General features: G+C 42.2%; 1 protein-coding gene across 1 annotated transcript in view; it reads right to left on the bottom strand.

The window, feature by feature from the left end:
• The window catches only part of LOC106889180 (probable E3 ubiquitin-protein ligase HERC3), a 50,169-nt gene that overhangs the window by 4,018 nt on the left and 20,764 nt on the right, over nucleotides 1-25,387 (bottom strand). The window contains exons 3-21 of the mRNA XM_014943970.1: nucleotides 24,441-24,517; nucleotides 23,626-23,847; nucleotides 21,084-21,175; nucleotides 19,948-20,078; nucleotides 19,166-19,326; nucleotides 18,570-18,646; nucleotides 17,450-17,574; nucleotides 16,851-16,910; nucleotides 14,418-14,529; nucleotides 13,513-13,702; nucleotides 11,618-11,781; nucleotides 10,971-11,084; nucleotides 9,689-9,712; nucleotides 9,512-9,601; nucleotides 8,142-8,312; nucleotides 7,374-7,517; nucleotides 5,882-6,048; nucleotides 4,761-4,827; nucleotides 2,942-3,024 (exon numbers count right to left, since the gene is read on the bottom strand). Of these exons, the coding sequence (XP_014799456.1) occupies nucleotides 2,942-3,024; nucleotides 4,761-4,827; nucleotides 5,882-6,048; nucleotides 7,374-7,517; nucleotides 8,142-8,312; nucleotides 9,512-9,601; nucleotides 9,689-9,712; nucleotides 10,971-11,084; nucleotides 11,618-11,781; nucleotides 13,513-13,702; nucleotides 14,418-14,529; nucleotides 16,851-16,910; nucleotides 17,450-17,574; nucleotides 18,570-18,646; nucleotides 19,166-19,326; nucleotides 19,948-20,078; nucleotides 21,084-21,175; nucleotides 23,626-23,847; nucleotides 24,441-24,517 (2,271 nt within the window). The remainder of the gene's footprint in view (nucleotides 1-2,941; nucleotides 3,025-4,760; nucleotides 4,828-5,881; nucleotides 6,049-7,373; nucleotides 7,518-8,141; nucleotides 8,313-9,511; nucleotides 9,602-9,688; nucleotides 9,713-10,970; nucleotides 11,085-11,617; nucleotides 11,782-13,512; nucleotides 13,703-14,417; nucleotides 14,530-16,850; nucleotides 16,911-17,449; nucleotides 17,575-18,569; nucleotides 18,647-19,165; nucleotides 19,327-19,947; nucleotides 20,079-21,083; nucleotides 21,176-23,625; nucleotides 23,848-24,440; nucleotides 24,518-25,387) is intronic.

The following is a 25,387-nucleotide window of genomic DNA, read 5'->3' as shown; positions in this document are numbered from 1 at the left end:
CAGCCCAAGCTCTATACCTCCCTCAGGAACAGAGTCCTCTTCCCCATGGAACCCGCATCCACACAGAGGTGGTGTAAAGCAAATCTCAGGATTCACTCACCAGAGGAACATGTCCACCCCCTGGCCCAGCTCCTGCAACTCTACATTTAGGAATTCTAGGAAATAACCCACAGCTCTTCTCAGCGTGCAGGTGTCCAGGGTTACTCAGCTCTGGGCTCTGCAATCACCTGGGACTGATGGGTTGTCCTGAGCAAGTGCTCTGTTGGGAGGAGTGAACCAAACCAAACAGACAGTGCCCAGAAAACCACCGCTCCCAAACCCAAGAGCCTCACGGGGCCCTAGTTAGGTACAATGTGAACTTTCCAGAGGCAGCTGCTGCTGACTTGGTCCCCAACGAGTTTTGCCAGTGGTTCAGCACTTTCAAAGCCAAAGCTGTAACTTACAGGCAGATTGAGGAAATCTTGCTCTGAAAAGTCTTGCTCTGAAACCTCATGGCCAATTCCCTCCCTCCCGGCCCCAAAAAGAAAGCAATCAAAAGAAATCAAGAAACGCTTCTTATTATGGAGCAAGAAAATAGTCTTAGGAAACCTCCTCTTCAGCCTTCCCACTCTGGTTAAATAAATACAGGACATGTGCATCTGGAGTATGTGACCAAGAGAATGATTTCTCTCAGAATGACAACCCTTTTTTGCTGTTTTGCTTCCAGGGTTCCCAAGCACAACATTTAAATAAAAACACCATTCTGTGGTCATTGGCAAGAAACTTGTGGCAGGCCCTGGCCAGCCCCTGTCTCTGGGTTTTGTTAGGAGGTTAAGCACCTGCATTCTACTCTCTCTTTCCTCTTCTCAAAGCACCATCACCTGAGCGCAACACTAGAATTTTATTTGTGCAACGACTTAAAATATTTCCCCTATATTATCATATATTTTTGCTTGTTTGTTTTTTTACACCTGACAATAACGCACCAGGCAATGTGGCAAATGGGGACATGGAACTACTCCTGTGGATGGAGCTGTCATTTTTGCCTGACGCTGCAGCCCAGCTCCCACCTGCGCTAAGACGATAAGCAGATCAGAGAACGCTGTGGAATCCCAATCTCTAGCTGAGGAGGTCACAATTGAAATAAATATTTTGATCTTTCGGTGGAGGAATTCTCACCACATATGCTATGTAAAAGCAGTGAGGGACGGGGGAGAAACTAAAAAATAAAAACAAGGAAGCAGACTGGTAAATATGAAAACTTGGAATAAGAAATCATATAGTGAGGGGGGGTGATTACTTTCCAGCGCATTTGTTTTATTGTCATTTTCCTGACAGTCACCTGAGCATTAGGGAAATCCAAGCTGATTAAGCACTTAACTATTGCTTAATACCTCTCTGGCTGTTACAGTCATGAACCCTTTATCAAGAACATTTTATATTGTGACAGCCAACATGAACTCCAAAGGAGAAAGGGAAAAGGCAGGCATTTCCTGCCTGGCATTTTGCAGCCCTGCGCATTCTCCAGCTGCCACTGAACTTTCCTCAAGCAGGAAGGGCAACGACACACACACAGCAAACTATTCAGGCCAAAAGAGCAGCAAATTAGTCTCTGGCCTCTAAACGTAGGGGTGGAGGAAGTCATTAAGCACTGTAAGGTGGATGAATTGACAGCTATGTCTAGACTTGGATTTAGAGGTTAGCTTGAGTTCAAAACTCTGGTCAAGGCAAAGCAATTGCATTCCGGAATGTGTTAAGCCAGTGGAGCTACACACCAGCCTTTCTCTTTCACAATTTTCTTCTCTTGTTGCCTTAATAAACAGTCACAGGAGCCAACATGGGTGCTTATCTAATATCTTTGTTCCTCCCCTTAGGCGCACAGCAGAAAAATGGCAATTTTTCTTTTAAGTGTACGTGCCCAGCCTAAGAACCAAAAGGGTACTGTCACTGGCATTTTCATCTGTATTTCACTGTCACAAGCCTAGATTAAACTCTCCTCTATTTACCTGAAGCCCATCTTCTCTTTGCAGGGAGAGAGACTTACACTGCTCCATCTCCACGTGGGTTTTGCACAGAGGCAGCTATTTAGCTGTAAACCTGCACCCTTTCGGGCAGCAGTAAAGTAGGTAAGAAGGTAACAAAGACAAAGCTTTTGTTACAGCAATGGCTTTAGACACAATCAGAACCCTTTTAAATAATCAGATTAATAGGAAATGACTTCATCTCCAGGCTTGCCAGCAAGGTCTTCAGCAATCCTAGCCCGAGCCCCTAACCATGCTGCTGACTAGTCACTGGATCACACTGTTTTGCAAGCAGAGAAAGAATTTGAACACTGCTTCAAGGAATAAAAGCATTTATAGAAATCCAATTACAGGATTATAAGAAGAAAATAGTTTAGCAGCTGCAAAAAAAAAAAAAAAAAAAAAAAAGGAGGGGAAATGGTAGCTGTGCTGGTAATAACTCTCAGGTGTTCAGTCAAACGGAAAGAAATCCATGTACAGCAGGGCCTTATGGCTGTAATCAGGGATGGTGGTCCCTATCAGGCATATCCAGGGGACAGTGTTTCCAGCTCCAGAATTAATAGTATAAACAAGTTTTCCAGGCTCAGGTTTAGCTGTTCACATACAGTTCCTCTCAGGGAGATCAACCTTTACGGGCCAAAATAATTTGCAATCTCTAGCTACCATGAGAAAACCGCCAAGGATCTAAATGAAGGCCTTTTACAGGGAAGATGTCCATCCAAAAGGGTGTAGAACATTTTCCAAACACTGGTGGAAAGATGACCAAAACTTGCTTTTCATTCAAGTGTCACTAGCATTCAGCAACTTCTGAACAACTGGCCTTAGAAACTGTTCACAGTGACTTCTAATTCTCTCCCACATTTCACTGCAGCCAAATTTTCTGTGGCACTGCACCCGACTTCACCACAGTGTGAGTCCATGCCCACATCCACCCCACTTACCTGTTGTCCTTCTGCACCAGAATTTTATCTCCATCTTCAATCAGGTTCTTCTGCTCTGTCACACCATAGCTTTCCCTGCAGATCTATACAAAACCAGAAAACCAATTTGACCAGAAGTACTTTTCAGGCCACATGCCTGCAGAAAGATACAGAGTTCTCTTCCCCAGCTGATGACTGGCATGTGAAAGGTGAGCCAGAGAAAAGTAGAACATTTTTTCTCTGCTCCAAAATGCCCTGTGTGCTTCAGCACCTTCCATCATTTACTTTTGCCGTAGGACAGCCATTAAGTCTAAAAACTCAGAAAGGGAAAAAGTTATTCTTTTAAATTTCCTGTTTAAAAAAATCCAAGGGATAGATAACTAAAAAACTGTACTTAAGTATGCCCACAAGCTCCGGCAATAAAAAGGACTCCCTTTTTTATAACAGAAGCTCAGTAGGTTAACTCATCTGCTCTCACTGCAAGATGGCATGATCAGAGACAGCTCCCTGCTGTCCCTTGCCTAAGCTGACACTAGTACAAACATAGATTCTGTACACACAGAATCAGTCATGCGAAGAAAATACAAAAGGGTTAATTTTCAAGTTGCCATATACAAGAGGCTCATATTTTGACATGCAAATTTGTCAAATTATTAACCTCGAGGCTTGGAATATCAGTTATTTATTCATTTCAAAGTTTTAGCAGATGTATCTGCACGTCTTTATGTATCATGCAGTGTACACAGTACAAGAAAGAGTAAGAATGTCTTTTTGTGTGAAAACAGAAAAATCTCTTGTGTTACTTGAAAGGTATTCTTTTTTCACACAGTCTGCATGACCATCATGTTGACTTCATTACCTCATCCTGAATCGCAGCTCTGACCTGCATGAGACAGTCAGACCCAGGTCTGACTCACTCCAGAGGTGAGTTTGGTCTAAGAGACTTTACGTGCTCTCATTTATGAAACAAGGAAATGGACAACACGCTCCAAGTTCACCACAGATTTTCTTCCTGGTACCTTGGCTTTACCCCAGGCAGGCCCTGGACAGAGTCAAGAAGCCAGATCAAGCTTAAGATGAACCCATCACTGAAAACCTGTTGGAGCACCAGGATTTTAAAGGAAAGACATTGAAACATGGAAGCCCTTGCCCTGCCCGAGTCAGAGGAAAACACAGCTTGGAGAATAATGATGCTGCATCTCTTTGTGAGGTTCTAAATGTTAGCATGTGATGAGGGACGTACCTGATATTCCAATGCACATCAAAATCAAACTCTTAATTTTAGGTAATCTCCACGTGTCACAGAAACTACTGCATGTAGGTTACTAGCTAGGAAAATAAATTCTTTTACCACCACAGTAGCAGAGGAAAGCTGACTACCTCAGCATGCCTCCTAGCAATAGCCTCCAGCATCTTGTTTCTAAGAAAGTCTGGCCACATACACACACTATAAATTTTTAAGTTAAAAAGTAATAATATTATGGCAGCAATACTGCATTAGTATTTCAAGAACTGACTTAGCGGTTTCAAAGCCTAACTTCCATTTTCAAGGAGGATTTAGGAACCTGCTTCTCACTGTCTACTGTGAGAAGTTGGCCACTGGCATTTAAGTCACAGTGACAACAAGGCTATTTTGAAAACCACTCTGCTCAATCTACTTACTAGCTCAGTTTTCATGACCACCTACAAAAGAACAAGGGAGTTGACAGCAAAGAATTTTAACATTAACATGGGGTATGTGCTACAGGCATAGTTTGGAATAAACCATAATACACATGAATAAGTAAATGGGTTTCAACTGTACCACAATCACAGAGTTGTTATGTTAAATGTGTCTTACTGTAAAATTCAAGCAGAACGTCTCTTCTACATCTTCCCCGGGGTAATCCAAAAGTTGCTGAAGACTCCTACATAATAGGTAGGGAAAGAAATGAGGAAAAAAAATATCAGATATTCAAAAAGCAAAACTAAAATCAGCAAAAGTAAACAGCATCATAAATCTGGATAATAGGATTGTAGGAGAGAGAATTTGAGTCACCTGAAGAGGTAAGAAATACAGCTCAGAGATGCTTTGTTAGAAGTAGATACCAAGAACATGGATCCACTTTAATGATCCTGGCCTTAGAACAGAATTACATTTCTAGCTCTTAAAGACTGCAAAGTATTTATTTCACCACCACACTAAGGTCTAAGAGCAGAGGGAGAGAGGGTGGTGGATTATATCTGTATCCCCATCATGTAGAAAATAATCTTCTCCTGTACCTCAAAATCCTGCTGCTCTCTTCCTGGTATTTACCTCATTATTGTTCAATACAGTCATAGCTTTGTACAGATAAATCAGGTGACAACTCAGAAGACAAAAGAAGACAGCAGTCAAACAGTGGGATCTTTGCCTCGCAGTGTTAGAGGGAACCAATATCCCCAGGCAATTAGGCAGAAAAAAAATCAATACACCATTTAGAAAAAGTCATTCCTTCCCTCCATTCAACTCCTTTCTGGCATGGGAGAAGGTCAGAGTCACACTGGTTCAGGGATGGGACAGATCACATCCTACACACAGTTCCCATCCTGGGCTACACCACGAGACACGCAGCGGATCTGCTGGCTAACCCAAGGCTGGCTAGAGGGGAAAGGCTGGGGCTCGGACCTGGGGTCACACACAGCCCCCACCCCTGATAAAGGTGTGTGGCAGGTAACTTCTGGCCGTGTTGCTATCCAGTTTCTGGGGTCAGGAAGGTGGGTTAGAGCCTAAGCAGATGGATCTGACAGCTTGCAGGAGAGAAGTCTGACATCAAATTCACTACTGGCTTATGTACTTCAGTAGGATCACATCCTCCCAAATTAATCACTCAAAAGGATCAGGAGGTGTTTTATTGAACAGCTTTTACCCAGTTTGACATTTCTTCGTCTCAGATGGTCAGCCTCCCTTCCCAGAAAGGCTGCAAATTTTGTTTTTCATACCTCCCTTCCGTAGGGGATAGCTCCTTCAAATCCTCTAGGCAGGGCTTCACATTCAGGAGTTTTTTGTACAGAGCCAAGGGAAAGTGAAGGTCTACCACCGTGAAGTTGTATATTGCAAGACCACAGATGATGCCAATCAAGTGAAACCAGTTGTGTTCTACAAAACACTGCAAAACCACAGAGAGAAATCCCCATGAGACACGCTGTCACAGGGGCAATGCACAGTACCCTTCCCCCATGCACTAGGAACCCAGCCCCTGCTTTTCCAACTGGGACAAAAAATCAGACAACTCCCACCAGGTCCCAGTTTGGTTGTGAACTCCTTGCTGGAGCGTGGCACAGAAATGAAGATTCAGAACCCAAGCCCTGTTACTTTTGTAAGCCATGATTAGTTGTGGAAACAGCAACAGCTGCTTTCCATTTCCCTTTCACAGACCTCTGCATTTAGACATTAACGAAGCTTCAATGTTTGCTTTCTATGTACTGCAAGAAAATGTGTCAATTCTCTCCCTACCACGCATCCATCTTCTCTTAAAAGCTTGTGCATAACCCCAGTGCCACCCAAGCAAGCATACCAGCATCAGTGTTGCTACACTGGCCTTCATTCCTTCCCACATGTATTCTCTCACTGGCATATCAGTCACAGACTGGCTGCCTATATTTGTTAAATGTTGTAAATATGTGACTCTCATTTTCAGTGCTTACACCGTCATTATTCTTGGTGTCAAAAGATTTGTTTTTATAGCATTAACATGAGGAGTAATTGCTCTGTAATACCGTTTACAAGTTACAAAAGGTACCGTGTAATTTCCTTTCTGGTAAAATGTAATTAATAAATTCAAAGAACCCCCACCAGGACAGCTACACCTTAAGGGAAGACTGACAATATTATTTCCCATCTTGCTAGCTAGGCAAGTGAAGATAAGAGGACATAAACCACCACTTCCAGCATAAATGCTATCTGACAGGTACAGAACTTGTACTCCCCACCCTTCCGAAACCAACCAACTTTCACTACAAATTGTGTTTCTTGCTGTTTAAGAGCTTCCTCACATAAAGCACTAACGAGTTTAGATCCTGAAGATGATAGTGATGCATGACTAAGTAGATTGGTTGCAATTACGTGAACAGCAAAGGAAACACAGAATTCTAATGCCATTACAACCTAAAGCTCTGGTTCTGTAAAACAACACATGATTATCACGTTCGTGATAATAAGAGTTCTATTAACTGTCATCTGATACTTAACACAAGTTCTATTATGGAATGAGAATAAAGAGAAAGAGCCAACTCCTTACAGGTACAGTCATCACCATTCTACTAAAGTTAATGGACCTATACTAATTCACACTACTGAAAATAGAGCTCACATTGTATTGTGGGTGGAAAATGAGAGGAAGGTAATTTCTTTCCCATAGTTTGCCACTAACTTTCTTGTCATTCAAATACAGCATATTATTTCAACCTGGGTGTATAGAGAGGAAGGGCTTACCGTGTCTGAAAACCACAGCAGGTTTGACTCTGGGTAGTAGGTGAACATGCCGTAGATGGGGTTGAGGAGTTCTTTTAACAACAGAAGGAAAAATTCCTTTGTCACTCCTCCAGCGTCAACAGCTTCCTCACCATCAAAGATGACCTGTAGGAAAGGCAGGTCAGTCACAGGGATGCAGAGCTGAGGGAATCAGACAGCTTTCTAATTGGAAGCCATGCAAAACAGTTTGTCTAAGATGCTGAAATCCACTGCAACCCATGAGCCACTGAAAGTGCTCTGCTTGTAGGGAGGGAAAAGAAAGAGGGGGTGGCAAATCAGATAGTTTGAAAATGTTTTAACTCCTTATGCAAATCATAAACAACCACCTGTTCTCCCACCAACAAAAGCAGCAACATGACAGCAGCCGCTGAGTTTTGTGGCAATCTCTCAGAAATAAAATATGCCCTATTGTAAGTGGCCTGTTCCTGCAGAAGAGCAAATCAGAGACTGCATAATATCATAGAACTGTCTCCTGCCCTGCCCCTACAGACACACCCGCAAAAAAGAGTAAATCCCCTGCCTGCCTTTTTGTAAACTGTCCACTGCCAAAACACTCCACGAGTCAGAGAGGAGAAAGACTCAACACCCACATTTAATAGGTCAAGTGTCCCTGTGTGCTATACCTCCCGAGAAGTCACTGTACACTGGTGAAGTGGTAACGTTTAGAGCTAAAAGGCTGCAGAAATGGCACCTGGGTGAGAGGATGCTAAAGGTGTGGGGAAAACTTACTTTAAGAGGTTTTTTCAAATCAATGTCTGAATGGATGCTCAGCTCCCTTAAAGCATCACCAACTAAGTTGCTCCTGCGAACATGAAGTACCAGGAAAGGGCTTCTGGCCAGCAGAGGCTCCAGGGTGAGAAGCATGAAGACATTCTGCAAATTTGCACCGTTTATTGCAACCTGTAAATAAGAGAGGAGTGAAAAATAGCCACTACTCAGCTCCTTTCTTCCTATGGAAGGAAAAGAGTTAACAACCCTTTGCCTGGTATTCCTTTCATCCTTACTCTTTTAGTTTGGTTGCCAGAGGGTACAAGGATTACGTGCTCACTGTACAAGGGTGTGTATATGTGTGCCTACTTGTCCTCCCCGTTTCCCACACCAACATCTTTTGAGTCTACTGATTGATTCACCAAATTTGAGCAAGAGAGATCAAATTCCTGAATGCTTTTTGACACTAGGCAGGTGGGTGGGGAAAAGACGCTTCACTCATGCTCTTATTGAGTTAAGAAACTCAGTGTGAACACAACCCTGACAGGAGTCAGAGAGTCCATGAGGGAAAGTGGTGTTACTAACACACCAAGAGAGGAGCCAGTTGACAACCACACCTGGCCTAAGTGGTTGTCTTCATAAAGATTCTCTCAGCGCAGCAAAACCTTTACCAGACTGCTGTCCTGCCAAGATAGGGTAGATATCCTCCTCATGGTAACCCACTGCTCACAAACCAGGCAGCTGAAAATACGCACAAGAACATGACAAGATGAAGAAAGACTCCAGCTTCTGAGTATAGGCCGAGCCTCTTCTGCCTTGCTGCAGGCTGAGCTCAAGCAGCCATAGAAAAGCTAAGAAGTGGGTATTACATAGAACCAGCACCATGGCCATTAGTAACTATGATGACAGTTTTCTACCCTGAAGGAACCTGACAACCAAGGACCTCAACAAATTAATTTCACAGAGGATGGGACCTTGTCCCAGGCCCCAGCTGCACTGGATGAGGGACCGGTGCTCAATGCTTTGCCCCTCTCAGGAGCCACCTGCATGAGCAATGCCTAGAGCTAGGAGGTGGCACAGAGACCAGCTGTCCTTGTCACAGCCTGTCCATGAGGTGGTTTGGCTGCCACCTGCAGGGTAAGGATGCTGGAGCTGAAAACCAGCCACGAGCATGTCCCTGGAGAACCTCCGCTCTGCACGGAAATGAAAGACACAAAGCACTGCCTCTGCAATACCCAGGGCAAAGAAGTTCTCCAGATACTCTTCTCTAATGGAAACAATGAAGTGCTGCACACACTAACTCTCAGTGAACACCTTTCCTTGCTGGTATCAGTGCAAAAGGCAGGAAAAAACAGAAATGGGATAGGAAAATTGGGAGAGAGAAGGATTACCTGCATCTGTAGTTCTGCATCCGTCTGTAACATCTTGGTCTTAGCCTGAGCATCAAAGATGAAAGGATAAGAACAGAGAGTCACGGCATCCTGCAAGAAAGGCAGGCAGATTCATTCCTATTTACAGCTTCCATAACACTTCTTTAAATAAGAGCAATGAAAAAACAAATTTCTTACCTGCATGATAGATGGTCTTACTTTCTGTGAAGGAAAAAGAGAAATATAAAAATCTTTTACTCTTTTGATTTTGTGTCTTGTATTTTTTTAGACACATCCAAAGAAAATTTTTCTCCTCTGGGACCAACAACCTTTCCTCTTAAAGAAAAGTACAGGAACTTCCTTGAAGAAAATGCACAAGTCCAATTCAAAACTTGAACAGCCAACGTTACTAAGAGGACTAAGTGGCACAGAAGCCTGTGTCAGCCTGCCACAGGTGAGACTTACTCTTATGAACAAAAACAAGAAAACTACCCCAAAGGCAAAGACCACAGGAAACAACAGGAGAGACCATAAGGCTACAACATGACAATGTAAGAGCACTCCTGCAATGCAAATTACTCCTCTCATTAGCCACATCGATACATTCTGAGCTATCATAATTACATAAATTTGAGTCAGTATTTTATTGTTCTGCTCACTTAAAGTAAGCACATAGCAGCAGCATGATGGAAAGTAGGGGACAGGGGACACAGCACACACAACATTTAGAAAGTCCATGAAAACACACAAAAATTCTTGCTACAGTCAGGTTTTATTCTTGCAGCATCCTTTGTCATATATTTTTTTTTTTGGTGTTTTCTCACACTTGGGATTCCTTCCCTTGCTATAATTAAATAATTTCACCAGGTTCCTACACAACATTTTCCAGCCCTCATTTTAGTTATCTCCTTTTTTACAGACGGGAAAGTGAGGCATAAAAGAGGTGAAGGGTCTTACCCAAGATCACCCAGCAGGTTACTGGAAGAGCCAGGAATAGAACCCACATCTCTTGAGTCTTGGTTCAGTCCCCTAGCCAGAACGCCACACTGCCTCCTCTTACAGAGCAACATTTTAAGATCACTGGCTACATTATTCACAATACCTGCCTAAACAGCAGAAGTAAAGGGTAAAAATTATAATTTTAGTATGCAGGATTTGGCTCCTGAGGTCTTGATTACATTAAAAGGATCCAGAGACTGAATTAATCGCCTTGTGCAAGGATTGAATGAGATTCACATGAATAATCACAGAGATTGTTGCAAGCATTAGTTAAATATTGTTAGCTCCAGCTCTTCTGACAGCCTTATTTTAAGTCAACTTTGTCAAGCCACTAAGTGCCCAAATCTGAGAGACTTAATATATAGATGCTCCTATACTGAATACATTACACTGTCATTAAGGATATTAAAAATACAGATCCCGACATCCAGAGACACAAATGTGGACAGCTATTTCTAGGACTATATATAAAACTACTTACCATTCCAGCCTGATGCAAGAACCACATGAGATAATCCTCCTGAATGTCCACCAAGTTGGAAATCTCAGGGATATAAAACTTATCATATTCTACATGCTTAACCTTCTGGTTTACCTAATGAAGAAAACAGATGGTTTTTAAAATATGGATATATTCAGCATTTTTCTTAGAACACACAGGTTTGCTTTCATAAGATCAATTGTAGCGGCTTGCAACAACAGGCCCCAGAAAGTCTTGTAAAAACACATAGTCCCTTCTATTTTAGTATGAACCAAGAAGAAATCGAGATAAATCGCTTTCTGATTTATTTTAGTTCCCCCTCCTCCTCACCCAGACTAATCAGCAACAACACAGTGGGAGCAGAAAGCATCATGAGACGGGTATTTGTGACGCCAAAGCACACAGTCTGGTGGCTCAGCAGCAGCATTCTTTAGAGTAACTTTTTCCTAGTGTTTGAGACAGGACTAAACAATCTTCAAGTACCCTGAATTCAGGAAAACCACTAACACCTTCCCCACGCGGTGCCTTGGTGGACAATGACACAGCTCACAAGCCAGGGCCATGACCACTCTGCCCCTGCCAACTGGGAAAGGGCAGACAAGAGTGAATCATCTTGAGCCAACCCACGCCCAGGGCTTTCCTCTTACCTTGTGGAGTTTCTCCAGAAGTCTGAGAGCAGCTGTAATGTAGCTACTGAACAGGACTGGGATCAACAGCGTCTTTCTTCCACTGAGGAGGTAAACCACTGCGCCTTTATAGAGGTCCACTAGCCTGAGGAAATATCTTGGGCACACTTGAGACCACCAGTTATCTGGAAAGCAGAGGAACATCAATATAAATCCTGAATTAAAGGCCAGAGTAACCCCTAAATAAGGGGTTATGGCTGAAAATAGGAGAACACACCTAAAGGTTATTTCAAAAAACTTCCCTGTTTCTCTCCTAACTGTACCAACAGAAAAGTAAGCAAAGAGTCAGGTAGATACCTGGAATTGAAAAGCTCTTCCCTTTCCACTCTCATACACCCACCCCAGTCATTACCAGCCCCAATCTCTGATCAGTGAGAGAGCCCGAATTCAACATTTTTCAACTCTGAATTCAAGATACTATTTCACACATCTTGTATTCAAGACACTGTGATCTTGCAGGCAAAATGCTGCCTCTCATGAGTTACAAGGAAGAACTGGCCAGGCCACTGGTTTGTAGTGCCACATACTTTTCCAGCAGGTGTCACAGTATGTTACCTGGCACTTCTGTACTAAAGGTTGGAACTGCCCCTCTTTAGCAAGGCTGATTTCTTTCTTGCCAAGGACAGGTAACTCTTACCTCCCTTCTGGAGAGACCCTGACTATCAGTTTCTTTGCTAGAACCAATCCATCTGCAAATTAGAAGCTGGAGCCTGGGAAACCATCACGTCAATTGTTAGAAACAAAACCAATTTATCCCCTCAAGTGTCCACACAACGATAGATTCTGGCAGGCAAAGGTATGAGAACCCTTTACATTTCTGTATCCTAACAATCACAGTGGGCTACTGTGAGCAGAGGAGGAAATTTAGTTCCAAAGCCTCTCTGAATACAATAAATAAATCACTAAACTTCAAAATAAATTTCCCTGCAGCAATGCTCCAGGAGGTCTGAATTCATTACATATAGCATTTTACATGATAATATGAGATTTCGTAAAAGACACCCTTAAGAAACAGAGTAAGATAACATGGAAAGTAAGATCTTAGGAAACATGAGTAACAATTATTAAGCAGCATATGTTCTGCTTAGCCTAAAATGAGCTCATAGGAAATAGTATAAGCAGAAATTAGAAGACTCAGAAGTGGTTGAAGAGCTGGGGTGTTCAGCTTGGACACAGAGAAATCAACTGAGTTTTCTGTACCTTATACAGGACAAAGTAACTTTATGTTTAGTATATTCTTTTATTTACCTTATACAGAAAGGATATTCTAATGTAGACAACACATTAAATTTAAGAGAATAAGATCATTTAATCTTCATGATATACAAAATCTCTATTCACATAGAGGCATGCAAATTGAACTGGAACTGAACCTCTGAATGTAGGTAAACTAGGAAAGGTAATTTAGATAAATCTCCCTAGTAAATGTTCTTTGAAATTATATTTTACTTCTAAATCAAAACAAGTCTTAATCCAAATTTTCTTTCTCATTTAGTATCCACACCACCATAAATTTTATGTGTCTTATATTACTGTAACTAACTTCCCATATCTAACCTGCATGGCACATTCTTCATTTCCTCATAGTTCATGTTTAAAATTCAAGTTTTACATTTATATTTCTTTTACATGGGAACATAAGTTTTGGGGGGGAGGATTCCTTGAGTCTTTTTTTGTTCCCAGCTGCTTTTTAGAGGCAACTACTTCATAACAACACTCTGTCACAAGTAATTGCGGCCATTGTACAGAATAGAAAAATTAAACCAACACTAAAACACGACTAAAAAAACTGAAGGCAACACTGTGTCCCAGCTGGATACTGAGAGCAACGTGCATCTTAAATGACAGCCTCTTACCAAGAACTTTGCTGGGGTTCGTATCGAGGCGCAGAATTGCCATTGCTAGAGGGAGAGTTAACGTGATATAATACTTGGAGTCTTGGAAGGGTGGGAATTCAGGGAGAATCAGATAGATCCTCATGGCCTCGACATCTGGTGGTGAGCTGGACAGCTGAGGAATCAAAAAGCTTTCAAAGCTCTTCAGTATCTGAAAGAAAACAAGACAAAAGAAAGCAACTTATCCTGGGTGACAGAACACTTACAATGCAGATGATGTGTAAGAACTGATGAACTGGAGCACACTCAGAACAGGGGGACTTCATAGCTTTGGCTCATGATCTTTTAAAAACACTCCATAGGACAAGACTAAATTCCATTTTTTTCCAAAATGCATGAATGTCTGGATAGGTTTTTCCAGGGCTGGCTAAAGGTTAGTTAACCCCTCCTGTTAAGGTCACCCCTCTGCTTTAAGTCAAACCCAGAGAAAAAAAAGCTATAAAAATGATATCTAAAACTGGCATGGGAAACATATACAATGTTATCCCACAGATCTGCATTTGTGAAAGAAATTGTCTACATTAGAATAAATTATACAACCATAAAGTACTCAACTCCTGACAGGCAATAAATGAGCACATAGTCATTATTTGCAAGTATAGCATACGTAGAATTAATTTCAGCAGCCATTTTAAGTATTAAATGCCATGAGATTAAACTTTTTTAAAAACAAGTTTAGAGACACATCCTGAGAAGGTGAAAATCAGCCCAGGTCAATGGAGAAGTATCCATTAATAACATGAAGGACCTGGCCTGCAGATTTGGGATACTACCCTTCCCCAAAAAAGCTGCTGTTACTTGCATGTTACAGAGGGACAAAGCCTTTATTTCCCTTCTGGATACATAAAACCCCAGAAGTGCAATACCTGGTCTAGGAGAATGGAGTGCTGACTGTTCATCAGCTTCTCAAACAGCACTCTGGTGGAGTTCAGATCAATCCCTGGGATCTTCGGACTGGTTTTAAAATGTTCATCAATTCTTAAAGAAAAAAAAAATCCCACAGACAGATGTAAGTTTAAGGAAAAGACACCATAACCTGTGTATTGGAATGGCCTGAGAGCAAGGAATGGAGAAACGACCTCTAGGGAATTAATCAGACTAGAAACAAAGCAGAAGTTGGAATCTTCTTGCCAAAGACAATATAGACAACTATCCTTTCTGAACTCCTCTGGGCCTTGGTTAGGGTTGGGATTCTTGCAGAGAAACACTTTATCAAAGCTTTTGATCTCCCCAGGAGCCCTTCACTGACAGAAAAGCCTGCCTAGATAGGCTGGACTGCCTAAAGTAATCTGTAAAATATGTATCTATCATATGTATCAGGATCCTCTGTGTTGTCCTCCTATACACTACTTTTATAGCAAAATCTATTTAATCACACCCAGAAAGAAAGGGAAAGATGTTGCATAGGAAGACACTGACTGCTATACAAGAGACTATCAGATGAGGGGTTTCAAAAGAAAACAGGGGAAGACACTCAGAGCAGCTTTTTGGCAATTCCACACTCAAATTTTCTAAAACTAAAGAACAACCAAAATCAAAACACAGCACAGCCGAGAACAGTCTTCACACGGCCTGTAGTTGCAACAAACACATACTGTCCTTTCGGCTGTGCTTGAAAGGCTGTAGCTTCCTCAGGCTACCTGTGTAAAAGGGATAATGAAAGCAAGCCCTGCAGAGGACAGCAGCCAGATCTAGCAACGCTGAATGTCAAGGCCAGCAGGTAAGTTACCCATCTCAGCGTGTACAGCGTGACCAGCATCTGCAGCAGAGGTTCTCAGCATCGTTGCCTGCAGTAAAGCTGCACGTAAAACCTTGCAGTTGCTAGTAAAAAACCAAAAAGGTCATAGCTACAATTCCACTGGCCTCAAGGATTTCCCAAGTCTGCCACTCCTCATCTGAGACCATGCTCTATCAGATACTCTGAAGGAAAAGGCACCTCTTAAAGCTGGGATGCATTTGTCAGTTTGCTGGTGTGGTTACAACGATGTGAGAAACTAAACACAGCCTGCTGTAGTCAAATGGCTATTTCCATAACAGCACGGGCACCAGGCTGGACACAGCTCCTGGGAGTCACACAGCCATGGAAAAGCTGCTTCTCCATCTAACTCTGCGTACCACAACGCTGTATTGCAAACAGGCCTATATGGCATTAGGAGACTGGAGGAAAATAGCAGGGTATTTCTATCAAGTGCACCGTAACATAAGGCTTCACATATACATGGTTAAATACAGCCTCACTTCAGTGTTTGGTGGCTTCAAATTTTATCATTCGTTTGGTCAAAGATTTTCTGTAAAAGTTAACTCCTGCACTAACAAAGACATCACTGAAGTGGAAGGAGAACTGCACTGGAGTGATGAAGTCATAAACTCCACTCATTTCCACATTCAAAGGAGACATGGGACTATTTATAGTGACTCAACAACTTGGGTATCTCAAAAAGTGTTTTAAACCAACATGACAACTCTCCTGATGCAATAACACCCTGCCTTGTCACAACACTAAAGAAGAAACCATTGGACAAGCAGAAAAACGCAAGAACAATGAGTAAACTGTACTCCTTTTCAAGTTCCTCTTGGAAAATATTACTCAAAGATTACTCAGAGTAACTAAGCTTTTCTTCACCTAGTTACAGGTCACTCGCTCATCACATCACCATAAAAAATTTCTCCTCCTCCTCATCTTATGCTGTTACCTCCCCAACATTTACAGGCACAGCCAACACAATCCTTCCCAACCCACAGCCTTTGACTCAGCTCTGCATATCACATCCTTGTCACCACCTGTTGCTGGTTACACCCATTTGAAATTCCTGCTTTTGTAAGCAGGACCACAAAACTTTCCACAACTGATGTCACCTACAAGGAAAGTGCTTCCATGCTGCCCCAGATGTATTTTTCAAGAGCAGCCTGTGTTCAGGTATACCTCCACATGCACCAGCCCCCTCCAGCTCGCTCAGATGGGTAAGAGACTATTCAGATACCTGGCATTACTCATTCCCCCTTATGTAATACTCCTATCCCTCTTTTTTAAAGATGGTGATATTTGTGTTCGTAAGGAAAAATAACAGTTGTGACAAGTCCAAGCAATCTGTGCCACTTACAGTACACTCCCCATGCACTTTCTAGACCGTTTGCCTTCCTCACCCAGCTCTGACCACCCACCTCTTCAGTGAACACTTTCTGCCCCCATCTCCTGTTTGATCAGAGAAATCAAATCCTACTGCGGCAGTGAGTGAAGCAAAGGGATTCCAGTCTGCCTCAAGGGAAAGCCAGGCTTCTGAACCCTGTTTGCTACTTACTTCTTCTCCAAGAAGCTTCCATTCCAGCAGGCAGCTGAGGACAGTATCTGAACAACGTTACTGTTTGCAGCAGGAAGACAAGAGGAAACAGATAGAGAGGTTATGAACAGGTGTCCCAGCAAATCTCTTCAGCTCTCTTCCCTTCCTTCTATGGGAAACAATGTCAGGATGAGCCCTTCAGAGGCACAGAGGGTAAGTGGTTCATTGAGGAACATGTAACGCCCCTCTTTGAAAGGAGGGAGGTTAGCAGTGCCTCCTTTCCACCTATTCTGCCCTTCTCATGGTGGGCACACAGGGGAAGGAATTTAACCAGTCTCCTCCCGATTTCTTGCTGCTTTTCATAAACTCTAAGCACACAACGAAGGACAATTTTAAAAAACAATTCCCACCCACCATTTGCAATGCTCTGAGGCAGCCTCGAACTCCTCTGGTTTTGCTCTGAAGCTCTAACTTTGGCAGCCTTGTCCTCCCCTTGGAAACGACCAAGAACCACACTTGAAAGGGCTGCTCAATTTCAAGTGAAAGCATGGCACGGAAGCCAACAAAATTATTTAAATAACACTTTCAACAAAAGGCTTGTCCAGTGCCACAATACCTACTTGACAGAATTAGAACTGTTCTTTTCTAAAAGCTTTTGCCTCCAGACATCTATAGTTTCATCATTTATTAAACAGGTGTAACGTGTTTCATTTATGGTCCGGAAATCATCAGCAGGCAAGGAATTCTGTGAGAAGATACAGATTTCAGCAAAGACAAGGCTTGTAAAACAATTACTTCTTATCCATAATCTCTGTTTTCTATATATAACTGACAGCTTCCTTACTGTGGCCTCTGAACAGGTTTGGTTAGGAAACTGGGGCATTACTAAGCTCCAGACATCTATAGTTTCATCATTTATTAAACAGGTGTAACGTGTTTCATTTATGGTCCGGAAATCATCAGCAGGCAAGGAATTCTGTGAGAAGATACAGATTTCAGCAAAGACAAGGCTTGTAAAACAATTACTTCTTATCCATAATCTCTGTTTTCTATATATAACTGACAGCTTCCTTACTGTGGCCTCTGAACAGGTTTGGTTAGGAAACTGGGACATTACTAAGAAATCCAAAAGGAAAGGCATGGAAAAAAAACCCAAGATCACCATCAAGCACATTTTAAAAAGCGGGAAAGCAAAACCTCCAAAATACCATTTCCTTAGATGTGCCAAAGCCCTCTTAAATACCACTATATATAACTACAGGCTTAGTACATTTATTCTAGACCTACTTCCATGCCTCAAAAGTGTCTTTCAACACTTCTTGAAAGAAATAAGAAGACAGAAAAATCAACTCAACATTCAGGCCTCCATCCAGTCTATCTTGACAAAACCCCAGTGTGTGGGTCCGTGGCCCTACATGCAGACCCCAGTGTCTCAGGAAGAAAGCAGCCCCTCCCTTCCAATGTGCAAATGAAATAACTCCCCTCCCTGCTGATTGAACTGAAATCAGTGTCTTCCCAATGGCTCTCTGATGTGCCCCTAAAGGAAGGCAACTTCCAGCCACTCCTAAAATCGTGTAAATCGCTGTAACAATTGTCATCATTGGTAAGATTTGTAAGACAGAATGGACACTTCACTTTTGGGAGGTATTACCAGAAAAAAAAAAAAATAAAGATGCATCGTGAAGGCTGGGACAGGGGAGCAGCCCCTTGATACTTGGTAAGATACTTCATTTGTTTTACCTCATATTTGGAGCAAAGCACAAATGTTTGGTCTCCTCCAGAGAAGATATGTTTAACAATGTGATATTTACAGGCGTCTGTTGAAGAAAGAGATGCAATTGTGTTAGAGGCAGGCGAATGCAAGTTTCTACTGAACCTCTTCCCCTGCATTTGCACTGTCAGTGTCTCAGGCTTTACACTACAAGGAGCACCTGGGTCTCTTGAAAGTGAAATCAGTTGGAACTCAAGAACTGCAGCACTATCTTGAGTGATACACAGGGCCTGGCAAGAGGGAAAAAAGGTAGTTTTTAAACTGCAATGGAGATTTTAAAGAGAAATGAAGGCCCTCTGAAATCAGTATTAGTGTAACTTCATGAAGGCTCAAGATCTCCAAATGTTGAATTCTGCCATGAAAAAAGAAAGAGCGAGTGCATGCATTAACAGAAAGAGCAAGAGGTCACCCAATTATTTCCGTAGTGCATTTGGGACAGGAGGATGAGTTTCTTCTGCATTTTCAAGAAGTTTCACAGAACAACATCAAGATACCTTTAGACAGCCATGGGTGAAATTAAAATATTTATGTCCATTTGCAACTCCAAATCACGCATAATACATACCAGGTTTCCCTGAGATTTGCCCATTGTGAGCTGCCCAGTGACCCTTGACAGGAGAGGGACACTTAACATTGCAAGTGTGCCCAGTTCCCAGCTGGCCTCTTGTTCCACAGCCAAATGCATAGATCATTCCTGAAGAAGGCACAAAGGCTAAAGTGTGATGTCTGTAACAGAGACAGGGACAAAGTTTGGGCCTTGTTTAACAATTAAAAGGAAAAAAACCAAAGCAAAACAAAACAACACCCACAAAAGCAGCCTAAAACTTACGCTCATTTCCCCTAGGCCAGAAGCTGGTGCAAAGTAGCATCTTTACAAGAGCATCAATGCTCAGTTTTTGCCACCTGATGGCACCAGTTTATGAGATGAAGCTCCTTAGCGACAAAGAGCAGCGTGTGACAGCATAGGGCTGGTGTCAGGCTCACAGGCTGAATTAGCTTAGTCATTTGCTAAGCCTGGCAACGACACAGCACCAGTGTTACTGACTCTCTTTTCATGAGAGAGGCTGGAAGCTTGTGACCAAAGGAGCTACTCCAAAGTCCTGGTGAATTATTAAGATGGAAAGGTATCTTATAGCAGGTGACCGCCCAAGGAACAACCCCAATTAAAAAAAAAACAAAACACCAAAACCCACAACAATTCCTTCCTTAAAATTCTCACGGGAAGTAAAATTTAACTTGATTTTGACATGTAGAATGCAGAAGCACGACTGTTTCCCCTATTTACAAGGCTCAGTGTCAGCATTTACCTCCACCAAAGAAAAAGACACACAAAGAGGCAGGACTCACCTTCCACAAGCAATCTGGGATACTTCACTGCCCATTAGCTCAAGAACTCTTCGGGGGTTCACTTCATCGTTCATGGAGTCATGTCCCAGTTGCCCGCAGGAACCTGCACCGAACGTGAACACCCCTCCACTCTGTTAGCAAATCAAACAGCATATTCTCCATTTAGGGACCCATAACCCAGCAGCATCTCTCTGACTCCAGTCCAGTACGAGCCCGAGTTTAAGCAGAGACTGCTGGGGATTTCCAAAGGATTCAGAAAAGAAACTTGAGCCCTGCCAATGCAGCTTCTAAATAGTTACCTGGCCACCCAGAATTATCTTTAGGTATGTCTACAGTAGCCCAGCTTCCCTCCCCCACAAGGTTGAATCTGACATCCCACCAGATTTAAACACGACTGAATGGTGCCCATTTCCACAGTACTTTACACCTATCTCTGTCATCTGCTGATCACAAGGACTGTGACCTTTTTCCTTCAACAAGAGGTTCTACATAACTGATCTTCTACAGTGTCTTTCCCACAGGAATCCCAATGTTAGCTGCTTTAATTAATTTTAAATTGGAGAACACCAAAGGACTAAAAAAGAAGCAACACCTAGGAAGTGGCAGAGGCAAGGCAAGAACTGAGCAGTGATCTTCCAAATCCTAGTCCTGTCCTCTGTCCACTAAACTATACACAACTTGGAAACAGCAGGTTTGCAACCAAAAACCTCTTGTAAATGCTGTGAGTGACTGCTAATGTTTCATTTAAACACCCATTCATTTCAACCTGCATTTCATTCCTATGCACAATATCATTCTCTGTTTATAATCCAAAAAACCTGCTATTTTCACCCCTTTGGATGTACGTTTGTTAATTTTTCTGCTCAAATTAATTCCTTTGAGTGATTCACCTGAATTTTACTATTCCTTGTCATGGATTAGTAACATCTTCATCTTTGAGAACAGCAATGGATCATGCTGGCAATGAATCTCAGAATAAATTACAATAAGACTACACTTTCTATTTAGTTTCTTTTGCCGGGGTTGGGTGGGATACAGTAAGTCAATCTCTTCTTTTCCACCATTACCCAGGACATTAATGTGAAATCATCAGGCAGGTGAGACAGCAGCCAGGGTTCCCAGGTCAGCATCTTTACCTTTGTCAGAACTGCTGTGTGTTCCTCTCCACAGCTGATGTAAACAACCTTCTGAGACCGCAACAGCTTCACGTGACAAGGGGATTCTCGGTCTGTGTTGAAGACAAAGAAAATAGAGGATTTGTTTCATAAACACAAACTTAGGTGCCTGAAAAAACCACTGGTGGTCTGATTTTCAGACATGGTTTACGTGTGCAAGGGAAGCTTTAACAACTGTGGAAAAAAAAGATGTCCTTGAGTACTTCACTACTGCTTTCCTCCTCCAATTCCTACAAGATGTGGCCTGGCTCAAAGAAAATTGTCCAGAGCAAGAATGCAAATCTTGTACAAACTCAGCATGCCCTTGCAGTTCAGGAGGTATGATGAGTGCAGGCTAGATACACCCACCTTCAGCCTCATGCTCCATTCCAGACTCCTCACTGACAACTGCAAACATTTGTTTCCAAAACTTTGCTTAGACCTTTTCCATACAGAACAATCCTGACACGTGGGATACACCAGCACAACACACATGACAACCTGAATCCCAAGGTGTATTTAAATGCGTAGCCTTCCTTCTGTTGTCATCCTTTAAGAAGTAGATCCTCCTACTTGCAAAGGCTAATCTCTGCCAACCGTTAAGTGACGCTTTTCTCCTTGACTCTGACATTCTAATCCTGAAAAGCGTGTCTCCCAAGGATGAATACACTACATGAGGTTACATGTTTTACTGACGTAAAAAATAAAAAAAGCTGAGCATTTCAAGGAGCAGTCAGCACTCCAAAACAGTTGGATATTAAGGGGAGCAGCCGCTTACTTCATACCAACAAAAAAATTAGGTTTTCCAAAACAGTTGGATATTAAGGGGAGCAGCTGCCTACTTCATATCAACAAAAAATTAGGTTCCTACCTATGGAAGTTGTCCATTTTTTAAGATTTGACAGGTGCTTTTTTCTGGGTAGCGAAAGCAAAGTGGTCACATTTTCATGGATTTAGAAATGACAGCAGATTTTTCATTTACTTCGTTCTGTACTTTAGCACCCTGATCTTTATTTGACAGAAATTACACTTATCTCTACAGCATAATTGCTTAAATAACAGTGCTGTAGACTACTCATGTTTGCTGCTCATGTTCACTAAGTATAATTCACACCGTCTTACCATGATTCACTCACCATAAATATCACGTATTTGCTACAGTGCTATGTATTGAGAGGTAAGCAGGGTATGATTCCTGGCCAACACAGCCCCACAAGCAGATGTCCCTTATACGTTCACTGAAGACCAGCCTCATGTCAAAGCAAGCCTCTCATATATAAACTGCAGCTTTGTTGAAATGAGAAGTGTTATTTGCCAGTCTACATGGCGGGAACATGGCTGCTCTTATACTAGATCAACTCTAGCTTACATGCAGTACAAGAGAATACACCTGGAGCATTTCTGAGAGAACACAAGGTATCTTACAAGTCTTACAGTTGTGCTTCATATTTCTAAAAGTGTAAAGCAAGATGAAGATGAAATGACACATACAACATTTGAGCCTCCTTTTCTAAACTACAGGCTGCTTTTGAGCAATTGCTTTAAATATGCTTCAACTGGTAGGGTGAGTTGTCAAAATGCATCATTCCACCATAGGTACACAAAATGTGAGGTAACTCTTTTCTCTTGCAGCATACAATGTTTATATGCTACTACATTACGCAACCTAATGCTTACAAATATACACACCTCATTAATTCACCCATGCAAATTAAACTACCTGTGCATGCTAGGTATCACATCCACACTCAGGCAGTTGCCTAGATATTTAATGTTACTCAGCAACTACGTGGAAAACAATTAAGAGGTTAATTTGAAGCTCCAAAGAGCATCTTTAACTCACTTGCTTTTACAAAAAGTTAAGAATGTGTTAACAACAAGCAGAGGAGATTGGGGCTTTTCAGACTAGTGGTAATGTCACGTCCACTCATCAGCCTCATTTATAAACCCATCTTCAAGTCTGTTGATGGCCAGGCTTCACTGAACATGCCACCCGAAAAAAACTACCATAGGCCCTGAGTGTCTGGAAAATTGTGCAACAAATAAACTAGACAACACTTTACAATCCTGAGATACTACGTGTTGCCATCATTCTGTAGCGTACAAATGCTCACCAGTCACATACAAGTTGGCAAAGAGGAGGACGGGTTCAGCCTGCTGTTCCACAGGGAGAGCCTTTGCTCCACATCAACTTCAAATAAAATATGGACAAAGCATTTTTGAGAAGAGGAAGAAAGAATATGAGCACAACTTCTATGCCTGCATGTTGACACCCACATTTGAAAAATCATTCTTCTGACCTTCCTAACTTCCTCTAACATCTACAAGGGGAAAAAAGTATTTCTGTTCCTACTAAGTATGAGAAGCCTGTAGAGCCCATCAGAGACTATTCCTCTGCCCCCTCCTCCCAAGAGGACTTGCTGAGGTTACACATCTGCTCAGTAAAAATATATTGTCAATGCAAAAGGAGACACTAGACCAGAAAAGTCCATCCTTCTTTCACCTAGGAGCACAATTTTAATACCTCGTTCATCACTTAATCCCAGTTGTCCTGAGCTGTTCTTCCCCCAGCCAAACACAGCTCCTGAGAGAGAGAGGGCAAAACTATGGGCTCCACCTGCAGCAACCTGAGCCAAAGGGATCCCATCAAGAGACTTGACACGTTGTGGACTGGCTTGGGAGGGACATTCTTTACCCAAGCCCAGCTGACCATAGCTGTTCTGCCCCCATGTGAAGAACTGGCCATCTGAAAGAAGGAAAGAAAGAGGACAGTGAGTAAAAGCTGGCCAACAGATAAGCAAGTTTGTCAAAATGAACAAGAACCAGTGCTCGGGTCCTTGCTCCCACTCAATCACTTTGATGGAAGAAATCAAGCAACATGTTCTTTGCCAAAATAAAAGCACAGTCTGAAGCCACTTGGAAGAAATCAAGCAACATGTTCTTTGCCATGTCTGAAGCCACCGGGTAAATAAACAGACATGCAACTAAGTACAAAATACAACATCAGACTGCTGTAACTTAAACAGCATAACAAAGAACAGTCCACATGTTGCATACAGAGGAATAATAGCCAAGGATAATTTCAACACAAGAAATTAATTACGCGCATTTTTCTATGCCAAGATAGAAAGCTTTTAAGTATTCCTGCAATCATTCACCAGTGAGACAGTGAGTGGCCTGTCTGTAACATGGTAACTGATCTGGTTTACGGCCTCCCATTTGGCCTAAAAGCAGTTGGGACAGGGATGGCCTTGGTTTATTATGCAGAAATATGCAATCTTGGACACTGTGCAAAATAACAGCACAAATCTTGGTAATAAATAATGAATGTTACAGTACCTGCTGCCAAAGCCAGACAATGCCAATTTCCACAGGAAACCTGCAGTATTGTCTGTTGGTTCAATTTCTTTATCAACCTAAAGAAGAAGCCAAGTTAGAATACGTGTCCACAAATACAGTATCACCTTAGATTGAAACTATGATTGCCATCCAGATATTTGTTCTACACATAACCCATGGTTTTGGACTGAAGAATGGTGTTTTAAAGGTGATACAGATTCATACATAATAGATGCACATCTGTGGAGACCATTAGACACTTTGACTACTAACTCCAGCTACGTTTGCTGCTATAACACTGAATCCAGTCACCTGGAAATGGTGAAAATAACTGGTTCTTGGTGTCTCTCTCACTACTTTTTTTCAGGCAATGATATTTTTCATGCTGTCAGGGGCGTAGCAGTTACTATGAGTTACAGCACTAAAACCTCTTCAGTGCTTTGTACAGGGAACAGCATGTTAAAGGTTCAAGCTATTTCACAAAAATGTTATTTTTAAACTGGCACTATCACATCGATGTGTGAGCCTGTCTCTCTGCTATATCGGAGCCACCTGCAAGTTAAGAACTGTCTTCTCACACAGCCCTGCAGCTCAAACATCAGTGTTTTTTGACTGAAACTCTTTTCCTTTAAATACCATTTCAACAATGACAGCCACCCTAGACAGATGTCCCAAATTTCTGCTCTGTGCTGGATCTGCAGAGGCAGCCTGAATAAGAGACAGACTATGTCTGTTATTAACATAGCATGATACAACACCATTAAGTACAAAGAGACCGGTTATCTTTATTATGGTAATAAGCTGAGACCTATCATCCATGAACTGCTTTGGACAGAGGACCCTTGGTGTCTGCCACTGGCCACTGCCACCATCTACATGTCCTTGCACTTAACCCTATTAGTGCTCTGACACAGGTAAGAGACGTTAAATAAGTAAATGAAGAAAAC

This window comes from Calidris pugnax, unplaced genomic scaffold, assembly GCF_001431845.1.
Source record: "Calidris pugnax isolate Ruff unplaced genomic scaffold, ASM143184v1 scaffold15, whole genome shotgun sequence".
Lineage (NCBI taxonomy): Eukaryota > Metazoa > Chordata > Aves > Charadriiformes > Scolopacidae > Calidris > Calidris pugnax.
The sequence above is the reverse complement of the archived record's forward strand: the minus strand, read 5'-3'. Positions and strand labels throughout refer to the sequence as shown.